Source organism: Capsicum annuum, chromosome 10 (assembly GCF_002878395.1).
Source record: "Capsicum annuum cultivar UCD-10X-F1 chromosome 10, UCD10Xv1.1, whole genome shotgun sequence".
Classification (NCBI taxonomy): domain Eukaryota; kingdom Viridiplantae; phylum Streptophyta; class Magnoliopsida; order Solanales; family Solanaceae; genus Capsicum; species Capsicum annuum.
Genome location: NC_061120.1, coordinates 48,946,089 through 48,963,476, shown reverse-complemented (window position 1 = coordinate 48,963,476; position 17,388 = coordinate 48,946,089). Strand labels below are relative to the sequence as shown.

Below are 17,388 nucleotides of genomic sequence, written 5' to 3'. Positions count from 1 at the left end.
GTTCTCTTGGGAACCTGGTTCAAACCCATTCTAGATACCTAGGATAGAGTAAAACCAAAACCCTCTTTTAGGCATGATCCTAGGATGACCCAATACTCTCATTAGAAAACTTATCATGTGTCTACTGTCCACGAGTCAATTAAAGACAAATCATACTTACGTGTTGAGGAAATATATGATATTTTATCCAATCCATTATCCGTTAGGGGTAGGGGAAGGCTTACTTTATTTTCTTTTATGTGAGGACGCCTCAATCATCCATTAATTAAGAGGAAAAATTACAGCAAGTCAGGAAAGAAGTTGATCGATTTGGACAATTGCATGATTTCCCAGACTAATGATCTATGAGTATAGAGCACAAATATACAGGAATCTCTTTATCATCAACAGATGTCACCTATGACAAAATGTGGACAAAGTTAAGAGGGTGAAGGTCGATAGAAGAGCATCTAGGAGCTAGTATTTCCTATCCCCTGTGCAGGAAATTGTTCTTTTTCTTTCCCTAAAGGTTGTATCCTTTTAGTGCAACTTTTGTAAGCATTTATGCCCTTTATGTATACCTATGGAGGTTTTTGGGGGATAATGAATTGGTTTTAAAAAAGCATATACTTCCTTCGAATACGTTAGGCCAACACTTGGCTCAAAGGGTCACCCAATTAGGATGCACGTTTATTTCAACATGCTTGTATGATAACTGCTTTATGTGCTTATACGTTTTATGTTGATTCAAATTAAAGGCGAATTGATCCAATCCCATTTTTCAAAGAGCACCTAAAAGTAGAAAAATACCTCTATACAAAAGTCCGACCAAACATACTCCAAGTCACCCAAGTCTCTCAGAAAAGTCTGTAATTATTCTTAAAACTTCCAAAATACTAGCTACCATTTTAGGAAAGTTGACTATAGAGTCAAATAAGCCATTATAGGTTCGAACTATGTAGGGACTGATTTCTCCTTCATGAGATACGTACGCAACCTTTCGGCCCAGCCTCTATCTTCAAAAACTCTGTTGTCCTCCACTTTCTTGAAAAAAGAAATAAGGTCAAAAATAAGAAGAACTGAACCTTTTTAATAAATTCCACTTATCCATATCATTGAGCAAAATCTTGTTCATTGAAATTCTCGAGTCATCATTTTCCATGGATCAATTAGCATGAGATGAAAAACAACTTTATGTGTTTACTTCCTGCTTATCATCTTGATTTTCTTATTACTAACGAAATCTAACACATTAGCCTTTGTGTTTTTTTTACTTTGCAGGTAATAGAAATTAATCTGTGTTGGCATAAAATGACCCCACTTCATTAGATCAAAGTGAATAAAGATTATTATCTTTACTATAGATTTGTTACAAGAAAGGAAAATGATTAGTAGTACGGTTGGACTCTACCAGTTATTTTTTTAAACCTATAAGTAATGGTCTAGAGGATGGACTAGGAAAAAATGTAGTGCTATCATGGAAGAATTTTCTAAGACAATCGGGATCATGGAATATGAATTAGAGGAAACATTGTTGAATTAGACCTCCACTCAACTCATAGCCCGTCGTGTAGCAATAATTTAAAACCTTCCAATTTCATGTCATGTCAAGGGCTAGACGAACAAAGCAAGGTGAATGATAATGAATGGTAAAAAGGTGATGAGGAGCGGATAGTGAAAGATATAGAGGAATTTGAAAACCAAGAGAAGCCCAAATTGGAGGAAACTAAAATAGTCAACCTGGGAGACCACGATGAAATCAATGGGACAAGTGTTAGTGTTCACTTAGTAGAAACACAAAAAAGGGAACTTATTTACTTGCTGCGGGAGTATATTGACATATTTGCTTGATCCTATGATGATATGCCAGGATTGAGTACTAACATCGTGTCGCATAAGTTACCAATCAATCCCGAGTTTGATCTAGTTAAGCAAAAATTGCAAAATTTAAGCCGAACTTAAGTTTGAAGATCAAAGAAGAATTGATGAAGCAAATTCAATCTAAGGTTGTGGAGGTCACAAAATATCCAACATAGCTAGCCAATATTGTTTTGGTGCTGAAAAAAGACGGCAAGATTCAAATATGTGTTAACTACCGAGATTTGAATAGAGCTAGTCCTAAAGATAATCTTCAGCTACCCAATATCCATGTCCTTGTCGATAATTGTGCAAAGCATAAAATACAGTCTTTTATGGATTGTTTCATCCGGTATCATTAGATATTAATGGATGAGAAAGATGCAGAAAAGATGAAAGATATCATCGGCATTTAATATCTAATGACATGCAAGATAGCATACCCTGGCATCAAGGATATCATCAAAATTTAATGCCTGAATATACGCGAGATAGCATATGCTGGCATCGAGGATATCATAGTATTTTATATTTATTGACATGTGAGATAACATACGCTGGTGTCGAGGATATCATAAGTATTTAATATCTGTTGACAAGCGAGATAACATAGATGGCGTCAAGGATATCACCAATATTTAATATCTATTGACACACGAGATAGCATACGCTGGCGTCGAGGATATCATAACATTTAATATCTATTGACACGCGAGATAGCATACGTTGGCATCGAGAATATCACGATATTAAATATCTGATAATACACGAGATAACATATGCTAGCAATGAGGATATCATAGCATTTAATATCCGTTGACACGTGAGATAGCATACGCTAGCATCAAGGATATCATCGACATTAAATATCTAATGACACACAAGATAGAATACGCTGGCGTCGAGGATATCATCAGTATTAAATATTTGTTGATATGCGAGATAGTATACGCTGGCATCATAGATATCATAAACATTTAATATTTGTTGACACACGAGATAGCATACCTTGGCGTCGAGGATATCATAGCATTTAATATATGTTGACACGTGAGATAGCTTATGCTGGCATCGAGTATATCATCAACATTTAATTTTTGTTGACACACGAGATAGCATACATTGGTATCGCGGATATCATAGCATTTAATATCTGTTAACACGCAAGATAGCATATCTGGGCGTCAAGGATATCATCAGCATTTAATATCAGTTGACATACGAGATAGCATATGCTGGCATCGAGGATATCTCAGTATTTAATATCTTTTGAAACGTGAAGATAGAATACTCTGACATCGTTGATATCTCATCATGAATCAGTATCTGAATGGATCAAATGCACGTGATTTGAAGAAACGTTATTAAGTCGCTATCTGAAAACATATGACATATGAGATTTCCTAGAAATTGATAATTCGAGGGTTATCTATAAGTCATATTATTTGAAATAAGATAATGTGCAAGATTACCTATGAGTTAATAGTTATAGTTCATCGATAAGCTGCAACAACATCCTAACCGGATAGTGTGCAAAGTTACCCAAAGATTGATAGTTTGAAGGTTATCCATAAGTCACAACTAAATCCTTACGGAGAATATGTGAGATTATCAAATTGATATGTCCAAGGGTTCTCTATAATCTGCGTCATATCCAAGATCGATTATGTGCAGGATTACCCAAAGGATAGAAATTTGAGAGATTTTTATAAGTCATATTAGTTATCCATAAGTCACAACTAAATCCTTACGAAGAATATGCGAGATTATCAAATTGATATGTCCAAGGGTTCTCTATAATCTGCGTCATATCCAAGATTGATTATGTGCAGGATTACCCAAAGGCTAGAAATTTGAGAGATTTTTATAAGTCATATTGTATCCAACGTTAGATGATGTGCAGGAATACCTGAGAGCTAGCGATTAGAGGGATATCTGTAAGTCATATCTTATCCAAGGTCGGATAACATGCAGGATTACGTAAAAGCTATAAATCCAAAGGATATCTGTTAGTCACCTCGTATTCAACATCAAATAATGCACAAGATTATCCAAAGATTGACAATTCAAGAAAAATCTATAAGTTGTATCGAAAAAAGATACACAAGACTTACCTGAGATCACATGCAAAAAATCACTGTCAATAACTAGAGAGGTTATAATTCCACATACAAAAAGCATTATAGGTAACCAAAAGGGTTGCCATGGCAGCATAAGATTGCACTGTTGCAGGAACTGTTCTGCATAAAGTGTCGTTGGTATCTAGAAGGGCTGCCCCACTTTGAAGGCATATTCAATAGACAAATGAGATAATTATGCAATAACCAAGAAGGTTTTTGTGTCTATTATTGAAAGTTATTTCCTTCCAAACAGGTATATGAGAGGATGACTTCATTTTTTAGGCAACAACTCAGGTGGAGATATGGTAAAAAATTATACACCTCTTTCGTGAATTGTGTTTGTTACTAAAAATTTTTGTTTGAGATATTATCGAGAGAATTTGACAGGATGAAAATCTGAAATCAAAATCACAGGTGCAGATGACTGTAAAAAGGACACAGTACAACACGAAACTTTTTTTTAGCAGCAAAATGGGACATAGTCTAGAGAGGGATGTCAAACTCTTTGGACGCGAGCTAAAAGATGATTGTCACCACCATCAACCATACCCCCTATTAGAAGGAAAGTGGGTATTCTAGGATATTCTGGTTTCAGCTTTACCTTTAGGATTTTCTAAGCTCATACTGAGGGTAACCTTCTCTTTCTTTCAAATTCGAGTGACAATATACTTAGAGTTTTGGAAATTATGTCTAGGTAAGTTCTTGCCTATAGATGTGAAGTATCTCACATTCATAGTTAAGAGGTAACAAGCCTCTTTTCCACAACTTAATCAACATGTCACTCATTCCTAGCCAAATCTCGCCTAAAATAAAAACTATCTTTTTTACCGATTGAGTCAAACTACAAGCGCTCTGATTCCCTGAGTCTCAGGGATATATAGGCTGGGCTCCATGTTGAAAACTTGACTGCATTCCAACCTCTTCTCCCTCTCCCAATCCGTTTATTCCTCAGCTATTCAGTTTCACCAAAATTTAAAAATTGAAATAGCTCATGAATTCTTTGAAAATCGTACTTTAGAATCAAGCTTTAGGACTACAAATGGCCTGAATTCTTATGTAATCTGAGATATGTAGGAATCCCGATACCAAGGCCCGATCGTAACTCTATGAAACTCGTGCAAAAGCCAACTTCTTTCAAAAATAAATTTGTGGTCGAACAAAAATTACGAATGTCAAACTCCCTTTGCCCAGGGTTACTTGCATCCACCCTACTCCAAAGGGAGGGGACAGTTATTGATACATAATTTTTGTCCTCCACATTTAAGTTTAGTCTCAATTTTCTTTAATTTTTAAATAAAATTATTATATTTATTTTATCTGAATAAAAAAAATTTCAAAGTATTTATCTAAGTAATTTTGTCTTTTTAAGTAGTGATTATATATCATCATATTTAGTTATACGAAATTATATAATTTTGTTACTTAAATATCTATTTTAAGAGATATCAGATTTTAATCAAAGTTTATTTTGAAAATTAATTCAAATGGGTAAAATCTTGACCTAAATATGATTTATTCTAAAAAAAAAATTATTTAGAGAAATATTTATTTGATTTTATCTAATCAATAAGCTCGGATTAAAGAAATTATTAATTCGTATCGAATTTTAATTTAATTTAGTCAATCTATTAGATTTGGTCAGAATTGAAATCAAAACGGTCTTAATTGCAATGCAATCCACCAATTAATTTTTAATTTGGTCAAAATTGAATAAATTTGGCTAAATTTTAAATTTCAATTAGGGGTTATATTTTAAATTGCCCTAAATTTCCAAAAAAACTCTCATAACTTCTACCAATTCCCACCAAAATCAAATTTAAATCCCAAAATTCAATTTTTTTAAAATTTAAAATTTGTACTAGATTGTATAATTCCACCTCAACATTATCCTCTTTTCCATTTGAATTTCAAAATTTCTACTAGATTGTACAATTTCACCTCAACCTTATTCTTTTTTCATTTTTGAAATTCAAAATTTATAGTAGATTGTACAATTCCATCTCAACCTTATTCTTTTTTCATTTTTGAAATTCAAATTTTGAATTTCAAATTTGTACTAGATTGTACAATTTTCTCTCAACCTTGTTTTTTCTTTCATTTTTGAAATTCAAAATTTGTACTAGATTGTACAATTCCACCTTACCTTATCCTCCAACAAATCTTTACTCAACTTTGAAATTCTCAAAACAAACCCCTAAATTCTTTTTCCCACATTTGTGGATGAAAAGAATTGAATCCTCATCGTTTTCTATAAATACTACTACTATTTTAGTAGAAAGAGCAAGTCTAAAAGTAAAAAAATCTCAAAGAGTGGAAATTTTTTTTGAGCAAATAGTTACATTTCTTTTCTTTAGTAAAAATTTTCAAGCGATAGTCTAATCAGGGTTCTCAAGAAATTATTTTTCGGTGGTGATCAAGTCTCCAAAAAAAATTTGCAGTCCCATTTCGCTGCCCCAAAAAGGGTAAACACACCTTTTCCTTTTTATTTTTACTATCGTTTTCTTTTTCATAGATCATAATTGTAATTTTGTTTGTTGTAGACGGCCATGAAGGCTATAGAATATTGTGGTGTCGATATTCTGGCTATTTTCATGTTCATGGTATAAAAATGAGCTAGCAATAGTTGAACGTGTTTCTTTAGCTTTATTCTTTGATTATTATGGATAAAGTTTTGCTCTTTGCTTAAAATATGTATTCATGCCTTGTTTAAATTCATTGTTGGCTGATATGTTTGTTTTTAGCATGTAAAGTTGTTTCCTTTATGTTGAAAAAAATAGTTAATATTGATTGTTTCGCCTTTTTGACTTTATCCTTTGTTTATTATGGATAAAGTTTCAATCTTTGCTTAAAAGACGTACTAATGCTTTTTTTTAAATTCATTGTTGGCGGATATATTTATTTTTACCGTGTAAAGTTATTTTCTTTATGTCGAAAAGAATAGTTACTATTGTTTCTTTTGCCTTAATAAAATAGTAATTGGTTAAGTCAAGAACTTGTCATTTGCTTGCTAATTATTTTAATGGATTTCAAAATCCTCATATGAGAGATGAAGTGCTAACTTGATTTTTCATCCAAGATGTTCATTCCTCTTTTTTTTCGCATGTTGTTTTGTCAAAATGATGAGAAAGTTCGGATATTTGTGGCTAAATAGAATTATTTATATATTTTCGAGTCATGCATAGTATGATTGTTGAATGATATTTCACTTTTAGAGATGCTAAACTTTTGTTCTAATTTTCTTACTCCCTTTGGATTGTTATGTGTTCTTTGTGTGTGTAAAGACTTGATTCGTGTCTCTCTTTGATTCATAATATCAAAAGAGAATCAACAATGTCTTAGAAAGATAAATCATAGGTCATTACATGTTTTTCCTAAAGTTGGTAACAATTTGGATGTATGAATAATCGTTAATATCGCCTTAGTTGGAGTTTAAGCATTCCCTTTCTTAAAAGTTAGCCTCCGCATTCTTCTTTGTTATATGGGTTAATTGCCTTTTCGTTGGATAATTTGATTTGTTTTGATATTGCAGTTTACTATTTTTTTTATGCTTGAGAATGCTATTTTTCCATTTCATCATTTATCTATTAACTGCAAAATTTTCGAACATGTATTAATTCCCGTATATTTTTCTTTGCATGAATCTGCTTTGGAGTCCAAATGGACTCTTTTTCCCTTTGTACGTCGTAATGGGCTAATGAGGCCTACCTCTTCGAAGATTAGGTCCAAAAGTCGATTTTATGACATGTGGGTGCAAGAAGATAGACGAAGAAGAAAAATAGGTCAAAATCCATTGATGAGGTCGCTAAGAGACTTGAAAAGTCTCAATTTTTATTATTGTCTTATTTTTATTTATTTATTTATTCATTCATTTGGGGGTCTCGAAGCCAAAGTTCTAATCTAATACAGATGAAGCAGATTTTGGCCCCCCCAAAGGTCTGAAAAGATAGTTTAAGACAGGTTGTGGGCCCAAAGCCCGAATGGTTAGATTAGGACAGGTTATGGGCCAAAATTCCGAGTATTTGGATTAGAACAGGTGAAGATGGCCCAAAAGCCCAAATTAGCTTAGGACAGGGTTTGTGAATTTGGGTCCAATGGCCTAAATATTTCTCTCCCCTTCCCCTTTATATGCTAATTGTTTTTAGTTTTCTTAGATTTCGTTAAAATTCCCTCTAAGTCGTCAAAACTTATTTTGCACCAATCTTGAAAACAAAATATTGCCTTAATTGATTTCTTTCCAAAAATCAACTTTCCCTTTTAAAATTAGTCAAAAGTTGTTTTCAAATAATCTGGATAACCGCAAGTTACCGGATACTCTTGGAGCCTTAACAACCTTTCAAGAGTATTAATAGGAATCATTTACTCGTTATCTTCAAACTTAAAAGATTTTTTCTGTTTTGAATCTTTTAAGTAATATTTTTAGTTTTTCTTGATATTTTCTCCAAAATCAAATGGCGACTCTATAATTAATTAAATTGTTTCAAAATTTCCTTTATAGTTTTGAAATGGTTTAAATAGTCGAAACTAAATATTTTTTAACCCTTCGAATCAAAAAGAAATAAAACAGAACTATTTAAACCAAAGATATGAGACAGCTTCGTGGTACTGGGCTGTGCTACTTGGGTTGCATGCATCAGCTCCACTTTGTAGGTTTGATTCTCATTGGAGTGTACAGGCTGCCAAATTTTTATTTTTAATTCATTTTTTGAATTCCTTGAGAAAAAATTCTGAATCCACCACTAAGTATGAGGATTATGCTTTGGAATTACGAAGGAGATGAATTTATATGAAAGTTTTTGAAGTGTGAGTTTAATTCAGTTCAGTGGCATTCTTGTACAATGTAGTGTCCAAAGAGAGCATTATGGTGGATCCCAAGAAAATTGAAGCTGTTTGGATTAATGAGCGGTTTGCTCATCAACACAAAAAATCCTGATATAATAATTATTTAGAGCAACTTTGCTAGAGCAAGTGATGTAATTTTTAAGATGTTCCAACCACCACCCAAAAAAACAACTTTAAAGTTCATGCGAAGACAACAATCTCATTAATCTTCTTCTACATCCTCTATGTCCAATTTGGAGCAAATAAAGTAAGAACAATCAAAGAGTCGGACAGCAATTTGTCTCGTCTCTGTTAGGGAATTGAAAGTCTCTGATGCTTAGCCCAACTTCATTGAACCACTAAGTCACACCCACATGTCTTGTAAGTTCTTTAGCCTGCATCCATGTGCTTATCAAAGGAATCCAAGCCACATATTCAGATTTCCCAAGCGACTATAATACTGAAATTTGACCTGAAATATATGCCATTGAAATCTGAGCAAAGCAGCATTAGAGCCACCTGCTGCATAATCACGCGGTACTACAAAATTATTTAACCCCTTCAAGACCAGGCAAGGTTCCGTATGTAGCTATCATATACTGATCATGAAAACTTCCAAAAGAATTTCAGTTGCCAAATATTTTACGGCAATCTCTATAAAACTGATAAAAATGACGAATGACATCAAATGGCGAATGACAATCATTCATTTCATATTACTTCGAGATACAGTGAAGAGCTCAACGTTTGACAATCTTGAACATGCATGGTTCAGCCTCTGGCTTCACTTGCTTCAGCATAAGCAGGTTACTGCCATATACTCCAACCGATCGAAGCAGCATCTGACAAGGTTTTCAGCAACTCAAGAATTTAGATAATCTCATTAAAGCACCTCATCGCCACACCTATTACTCAATCAGGATACCGATATAGCGAACCGCATCGGGGAAAGTGAGATCTTAATTCATAGCAACTGTTCATCCATAACAGTAATAAGATTTTGCAAACATTCGGCTAGAACACTTAAATTTGCTACTTCCTAACTTCGAAAACCAATTTTCAATAGCCAGCTAAGTATATAATCCATAGCTCTTGTACTGTAACATCTATATAGATCCAAAAACTCAAGAAACAAAAATATGTTCTTACCTAAGTTCTTCAGCACAACAGCTATTGACATACCAAAGGATCTAGACAGTTTTTTACTTACTACACGACATATAAGCCTCAAAAGTATCAAGTCAAATTATTCAGGAACCAGCAGAACGGGGATAAAGAATTTCACAATAAAAACCATCAGTGGTATATATGAATTGAAAGTGAAACCTGCGAAATTTGGTTAAGTACCATGTACAGGCTGATGGCTTTGAGAAGTCAGGTACGTGATAACCAAAAGTGCTTTAAGGCTATCCTTGTGCTAAATGTTGCTTAAAAACAGACAGAAAATGGAAGAGAGCAATTATATTTTTCCCTCTCGTCCTCCTTTTATCAACTTGGGCCTAGGCTTCATAGGCTTGAGGAAAGAAGCCTGAAATTTAACCATACTTCTTAAAACCTCTATCAAACTTGACTCTCTATCAATCCCATTAGGCTCGAGAATCCGTAAGCAATGCGCTACTGCCTCCATGGTACTCATGCACCCACTAAACGGCTCCTTTCTAAGAATTAAATCAGAATTGTATATTGTCCCGCCATCATTGCCAACATCATAGTCTAAGTGAACCTGAACAGCAAACTTGGATAAAAATGATAAGCTTGCATGCATCATCTCTCGAGCATGCTTCCAAGTTCCATCAAAAGCAATCAAGACATAATTACTCGTCTCTACAATATTTTTAGAAGACTTCCAATGGCTGATTTCCTGAGATGGTGATGGATCAGCACCTGGAAAATCCACAATCACATAAAACAATTTCCATTAGTTCAACAACCAGATAAAAAGACCGAAAGAAATAAGGGGATGGAAGAACACTGTTTCTCTCATCCTGCAGGTTTGCCAGGAAGGGGATGAGAGTGCCACCCCAAGGGCTGGTGTACTCAAAAAAAAATGTGGCCATGAACCAATTATTTTCATTTAATGTGATTGGATAATTATGGCATGAGGATCCAGATAAATAGTCAAAAGAAACTTTGTCCAAAAATGATTTGAGTTCTATCCCTAGATAGACAGAGTTTGGCTTTGCGATATGCCATCCAATCAAATTTAGACATGTTTAAGCTTTAAATATATCACCATATTCAGTATCTTCTTCTTTTCTAAGATTTTCTTTTGGCATAATTGTCAAAGGGGAAACGCACTAACGTCTACTGGAGCTTTAAGAGAAAAGTGCAGTCTGAGGAATGAACTTCAGTGAAGAAACTACAAATGAAGAGAGCAGTTAAAAACATATACATGTAACGGGAGAAAAAATAACTGTAAATACAAACAGATGATTATATGGCTGAGAAAAAAATCAAAAGACATTTTCTTCAGTACTACCTAAGTACTGCTTTAATAAAAATGTTACCAGTTCCAAAAAAAAAAAAAAATCAAAAAGACAACTGAAATCCAAGTGGAAACCTACAGTCTATGTTTTTTAAAATATAATTAAGATATAATCAACTCCACAAAGTTCACCCAAAATATCAGGATAATACTGTCAAGATCCCAATAATATCTACTCACATGGGCGAGAACAAAAGCTTAAGTACTAAAGATACTTATTTTCAGTAACCATCCTTCTCATTCTTCTAGGTACCATTAGTTCTGTACATAGAGAACCCACACATAATGATACCGGATTAAAAGTAATGGAACTTCCATAAGCTCAAACCCATTTAAGTTATATTTTTTTCCTTGTTTTCACTTCTGCTAAGCAGTTCATCTTCCAAATGTGGGAACATTTTCTGATTTCTTTCTATCAAATATTAATCTGTCCTGACACAACGGTCGAAAAAAAAAATCAATCTTTTTGTCAACACATAGATATCAGCTCACACAAAAACATTTGTGGAATTCAGGTGAGTAAGGACGAAGAGGAGAAGCGGGTAAACAGGAAAGAGTACAAGCTAGCGAGGAAGGAGGCTAAGTCAGCAGTCACGGCAGCTAAGACGGCCGCCTTTGAGAGCTTGTATGCAGGGTTACAGGGGAAAGGAGGGGAGAAAAAGTTGTTTAGACTCGCTAAGGCTAGGGAGAGGAAGGGTCGTGACCTCGATCAGGTGAGGTGCATTAAGGGGGAGGACGGTAGAGTGTTGGTGGAGGACGGCCACATTAAGAATAGATGGCAGTCGTACTTTCATAGGCTCTTGAATGACGAAGGGGATAAAGCTATTGTGTTAGGGGAACTGGAGCACTCAGAGGAGTGTCGGGATTTTAGCTACTGTAGACGTTTTAAGGTAGAAGAGGTTAGACAGGCTATTCGCAGAATGCGAAGGGGTAGGGCGACGGGGCCGGATGAGATACCGGTGGAGTTTTGGAAGTTCGTTGGAGAGGCTGGTGTAAGGTGGTTGACTGGATTGTTTAATGAAATCTTCAAGACGGCAAAGATGCCCGAGGTTTGGACGTGGAGTACCATGATCCCTCTCTATAAGAATAAGGGGGACATCCAGAGTTGCAATAACTATAGGGGGATTAAGTTATTGAGTCACTCTATGAAGATCTGGGAGAGAGTGGTCGAGGTGAGGCTGAGACGGATAGTGTCTATTTCAGAATACCAGTTTGGATTTATGCCTGGCCGCTCGACGACGGAGGCAATTCACCTGGTACGGAGGTTGGTGGAACAGTATAGGGAAAGGAAGACGGACCTGCACATGGTGTTTATCGACCTGGAGAAGGCCTACGACAAAGTCCCCAAGGAGGTGCTTTGGAGATGCTTGGAGGTGAGTGGAGTACCGCTGGCATATATCAGAGCAATTAAGGATATGTATGATGGAGCGAAAACTAAGGTGAGGGCGGCGGGAGGAGACTCAGAGCATTTCACTGTCCTGACAGGGTTGCATCAGGGATCTACTCTTAGTCCCTTTTTGTTTGCGTTGGTGATGGATGTGTTGACGCGGCGTATTCAAGGGGAGGTGCCGTGGTGTATGCTTTTTGCAGACGATGTAGTTCTAATAGATGAGACTCGAGGGGGTGTGAGTGACAAATTAGAGGTGTGGAGGCAAACCCATGAGTCTAAAGGGTTCAGGGTGAGCAGAAGCAAGACAGAGTATGTGGAATGCAAGTTTTATGACGTGAGGCGGGAGAATGAGGTAGTAGTGAAGCTGGAGTCACAGGAGGTATGTAAGAGGGAGAGTTTCAAGTATCTCGGGTCCGTGATCCAGAGTAACGGTGAGATTGACGAGGATATATCGCACCGTATTGGGGCGGGATGGATGAAGTGGAAGCTCGCGTCGGGGGTGCTGTGTAATAAGAAGGTGTCACCCAAGCTTAAAGGCAAATTCTACAGGGCGGTAGTCCGTCCGGCTATGTTGTATGGAGCGGAGTGTTGGCCAGTTAAGAACTCCCACATCCAAAAAATGAGGGTGGCAGAAATGCGGATGTTGCGCTGGATGTGTGGGCTGACCAGAGGGGATAGAGTTCGGAATGAGACTATCCGGGAGAAGGTTGGTGTGACTCCAGTGGAGTGCAAGATGCGGGAAGCCCGATTGAGATGGTTCGGACACGTGAAGAGGAGGGGCATGGATGCCCCGGTCTGTAGGTGTGAGAGGCTAGCGTTGGATGGTTTTAGGCGGGGTAGGGGTAGATCGAAGAAGTACTGGGGTGAGGTGATTAGGCGGGACATGGAGCAGTTACAGCTCACCGAGGACATGACCCTAGATAGGAAGGTCTGGAGGACGCGAATTAGGGCAGAGGACTAGGGCCAGTTTGAGTCGCTAGTGTAGGGAATTACTTGGTGGGGGTTTTATTCCTGTTATGAGTCCGTGTTCCATGTTTTATTACGAATCTGTGTGCTTTCCTCTGTTTTATATTACTTATGGGTGCCGTATTTATGTTATGTAATCTTGTGCCGTGCTTTACTATGTGTTTGTGTGGTATCTCGTGCCTTGAGCCGGGGGTCTATCGGAAACAGCCTTTCTACTTCTTCAGAGGTAGAGGTATGGACTGCGTACATCTTACCCCCCCAGACCCCACTAGGTGGGAATACACTGGGTTTGTTGTTGTTGAGGTGATATAGCAACCGGCTGCAGGTCAAGCTGTAGAGGGTATCATGAGACAACACTATTGTCAAAACCTCAAACCCAACTAATTCCAGCAAACTATATAAATCCACTATAACCATTCAACTCTATTTGGACCCATTTCATTCCAATATCAAAAGCCAGGAGAAAGATATGTATATATTCCCCAGGAACGGGATAAAGGAAATAGAGAGCCGAGAGCTGGTAACACAATAAAAAGAATTTCCCTCTCCCTGTAGGTCTAGCTTCCTTTTCAGCTCTCTTACTTCTTTCGAGCTGAGTTACATCCAATGATCCACGGGAATATTTTTCTTTATCAAAAGTACGAGATTATCAAAGCAAATTAAACTTCTTTACCCGGAGCAACATTAAAAATCTCAACAAATGTACTGTACCAACACTAAGCATAACCTCTCAGCATTATCATCACAACAACAATAATAGCATACCCCGGATAATCAAACAAAGTGGGGTCTCAGGAGGGTAGAGCGTACGCAGACCTCACCACTACCTTAGAGGTAAAGAGGTTGTTTCCGATAGACCCTCAACTCAAGACACAAAGCATAACATTCTCATCAGAAATATTATTTTCAAAAATAGAATCTTTAACTGAAGTAGTAAAATTTTCTCAACATGAATACCTGCCCTCAAAAAGTTCATCAATTTATACATTTTTTCAAAAATGCACCCAAAGTTGTGGCCTAGTGGTCAAGTGGTTGAGAGCCACGACGTCTCAAGTTCAAATCCCAGCCGAGAAAAAACACCAGGTGACCCACCTTTCCTAGAGTTGGTGTAAAGAGTTACCTGGTAGCTATCTATTGCTGGAGGATAAGTGGCACTATCCCGTGGAATTAGTCGAGGTGAGGATAAGGTAGCCCGGACACCACGGTTATCAAAAAAGGGAAATGAAAACATCAAATTAATCTATTCTAATTTCTAATTTAGCTTAATAATTAGTCAAATTGACACTCGAAAAAACAAAATGTGACAAAAATGTTTTTGACATGCATACTAACTCACAAACAGTTCAATACGGTAATTATGCAGCTAGTTCATACCAGGAAATAGATAAATAGCTCTGCTGTTAAAATTAGGGTTTCTCATAGCATCATCATGGAGAAAATCGAGAACGTCGGAATCACCATAATGTAATCTCCGGCCAACAATAACATCGCAATTACGAAGGCATTTAGATAGAACAGGGACCGTAGCGAGCTTATGCCGTTGTTCATGAGGATGGTGAAGAATTACAATTCGAGTAACGGTGGATATCGGCTCCGATGGGATTATGCTGCATAAACACACTTTTACTGGCCGGTCACAATTAGAGCAAATTTTCCGGCCATCGGAACATTCACCTGCGATGGAGGTGACGGCGGTAGAGTTTCCCGATTGGCGATCAGGGTCCATCAGGGCAGAGCGGGGTGGGTTTATGGCAATGCGGGTTTAGACCGTAGAGCGGATTCAAATATTTTGTGCCATAGAAATGGGTTAATTATGTGATGGAACTATTAGAAAATGTCATATTATGTAATTTTATTAAAAATTTAGTATAAATAGCATAAATTTTACCATTTTCATATCTAATTATTTTTTTCTTTTTTTTAATTAAATTTTTTTCTCTCAATTTTTAATTATTTTAATACATAAATTATCTATCATATATATTACTAAATTATATATACTAAATAATTATTGTAGCATTAAACAGGGAAAATGATACATATTTTTTTATGATAGTACGCAATTAACACAATGTATATTAGTATATGATTAGTGAATCCCTTTAATTCAATAACAACTATTCAATTTCAAAATTTGAAATACAAATTCAACTAGTACGATCAAGAAAACACAAGTCATATCGTTTAAGTTGTGTTTTTCGAATTTTTCATATTCACGGTTTCAAAAGTTTTTCTTTTTGTTAGAAAAAAATTGAAGAAGATGAATATTGCAATTCTCTTGAGGCATTCAGGCATATGAAAATTCAAAATACAATACAAAGGATACAAAAGTAAAGAAATTGTTGTTGTGGAGAGTATTTCTTCTTTGAGATTGATTTCGGCAATTGGAGCTGAATTAGACATTAACGAATCTCGAAAAAAAGTTGATGTTCGTTATGTTGTTGAAGGTAATGCATCACCAATTGTTATTAGGAATAATAATGGTGTTAAGGTTTATGTTGAGTTGAAGAAAAGTCTTTCTAGTTTTGTGATGTATCCATTGTGCATAGCAACAATGGATAAATGTGCCGAGGATATAGAGTTCGATGGAGAAACTGGAGCTATCATTTGTTTCGAAGAGATGGAAGCGGACACACTTGCTTTTTCTGTTGTTGAGTCACAAAATCAGTACTCATTGTACTTATCGGAGTTAGAAGTTAAAAGCTTAATCTATGATAGAAAAAATATTGAATTTTGAGGGTGAAATAATTACATAAGGATAAATGGACGCTTGTATCTGTAATGGCTAAATATCCATTAAGTCATGTCTTTCAATTTCAGAGCTTATGATTCTAAATTTTTTAAATGTAACAGTATAACTTGTATTTGTAATTGTTTTTTGAAATTTATATACATTACATATATGTATATGAGTTGTTGTGCAATCCATCGTTATTGTTTAATATAATACATTGTTGAAGTCATCCACTAACTTGTTTGATGCAGTTGATTGCTGATACGTTAATATATATGTGTATGTATATGTGTTTGTTGGATTTAACATATATCTTGATGCAGGACATATACATTGTGTTGCTATGTATATTGTTATGTATATGGTTTTATAATGGCATAATACATAAATAGGACCTTTAACTTAACATCAAATTATAATTATAACCTTTAACTTTGCTCGTGCACAAATAGGCTCTTTAACTATACAAAAGCTGAACAAAAAAAAACACTCTAATCCTACATAACAAAATGCGTGATTACACTCAAAATGACGCATATGGGAGCAAAAATTGGAGGCCCCAATAGTTAAAAAAATGCTTAAATAACTATTACACCCATATATATATATATATATATATATATATATATATATATATATATATATATACTCTTTTTACAAATCAAATTCCTACTTTATTCTCTTTTTATTTTCTCCAACAACTCTAAAAAGATTAAAAAAAGTAACCCAATTAGGAAAAGTATGATCAATTATATAGTGCTATTTTGTTTCTCCTTAAGACTATGGAGTATGCTTCATTTGTATATCCGAAGAGCTAAAAGTTGTAAATAAATTATGTAAATTTCATGTTAAACGACTTCTATTTTGTGAAGCTTCAATGAAAAAATTCAATAATTTTTCCTTAAGATGGAAGGGAATAAGAGATGAAAATTTTGTAGGGTTTTCATCGGATTTCTCATCTTTTTCTAAATGAATCTTTAAATTTTTTTCATCGGTCATGAATGTTATTTTAATGAAGGCAACCCTTAATGAATTATTT

The 17,388-nt window shown here is 35.5% G+C and overlaps 1 protein-coding gene across 3 annotated transcripts; it reads right to left on the bottom strand.

Annotated features, from left to right (window-relative positions):
* Window positions 1–8,818: 8,818 nt before the first annotated feature.
* LOC107869826 (tRNA-uridine aminocarboxypropyltransferase 2) lies at window positions 8,819–15,459 on the bottom strand. Of its 3 annotated transcripts, none has more exons than XR_001673970.2 (3): window positions 14,990–15,437; window positions 10,101–10,658; window positions 8,819–9,616 (listed from the first exon to the last, which is right to left on the bottom strand). XR_001673970.2 is itself a non-coding variant. In XM_016716249.2 (2 exons), exons 1-2 carry the CDS (start codon window positions 15,339–15,341, stop codon window positions 10,234–10,236), a joined length of 777 nt encoding a protein of 258 aa, XP_016571735.2. In that variant the 5' UTR covers window positions 15,342–15,459; the 3' UTR covers window positions 10,054–10,233. The 3 variants fall into 3 exon arrangements, 1 of the variants encoding a protein (XP_016571735.2); XR_001673972.2 differs by having other exon boundaries at window positions 10,122–10,658; XM_016716249.2 differs by lacking the exon at window positions 8,819–9,616 and having other exon boundaries at window positions 10,054–10,658; window positions 14,990–15,459.
* Window positions 15,460–17,388: the final 1,929 nt, after the last annotated feature.

Coding starts and splice junctions, on each gene's coding strand:
- LOC107869826 (XM_016716249.2), bottom strand. CDS start 15,341: ATGGACCCTGATCGCCAATCGGGAAACTCTACCGCCGTCACCTCCATC. Junction 10,659..14,989: donor AGCTATTTATCTATTTCCTG/GTATGAACTAGC, acceptor TGGATTTTCCAG/GTGCTGATCCATCACCATCT.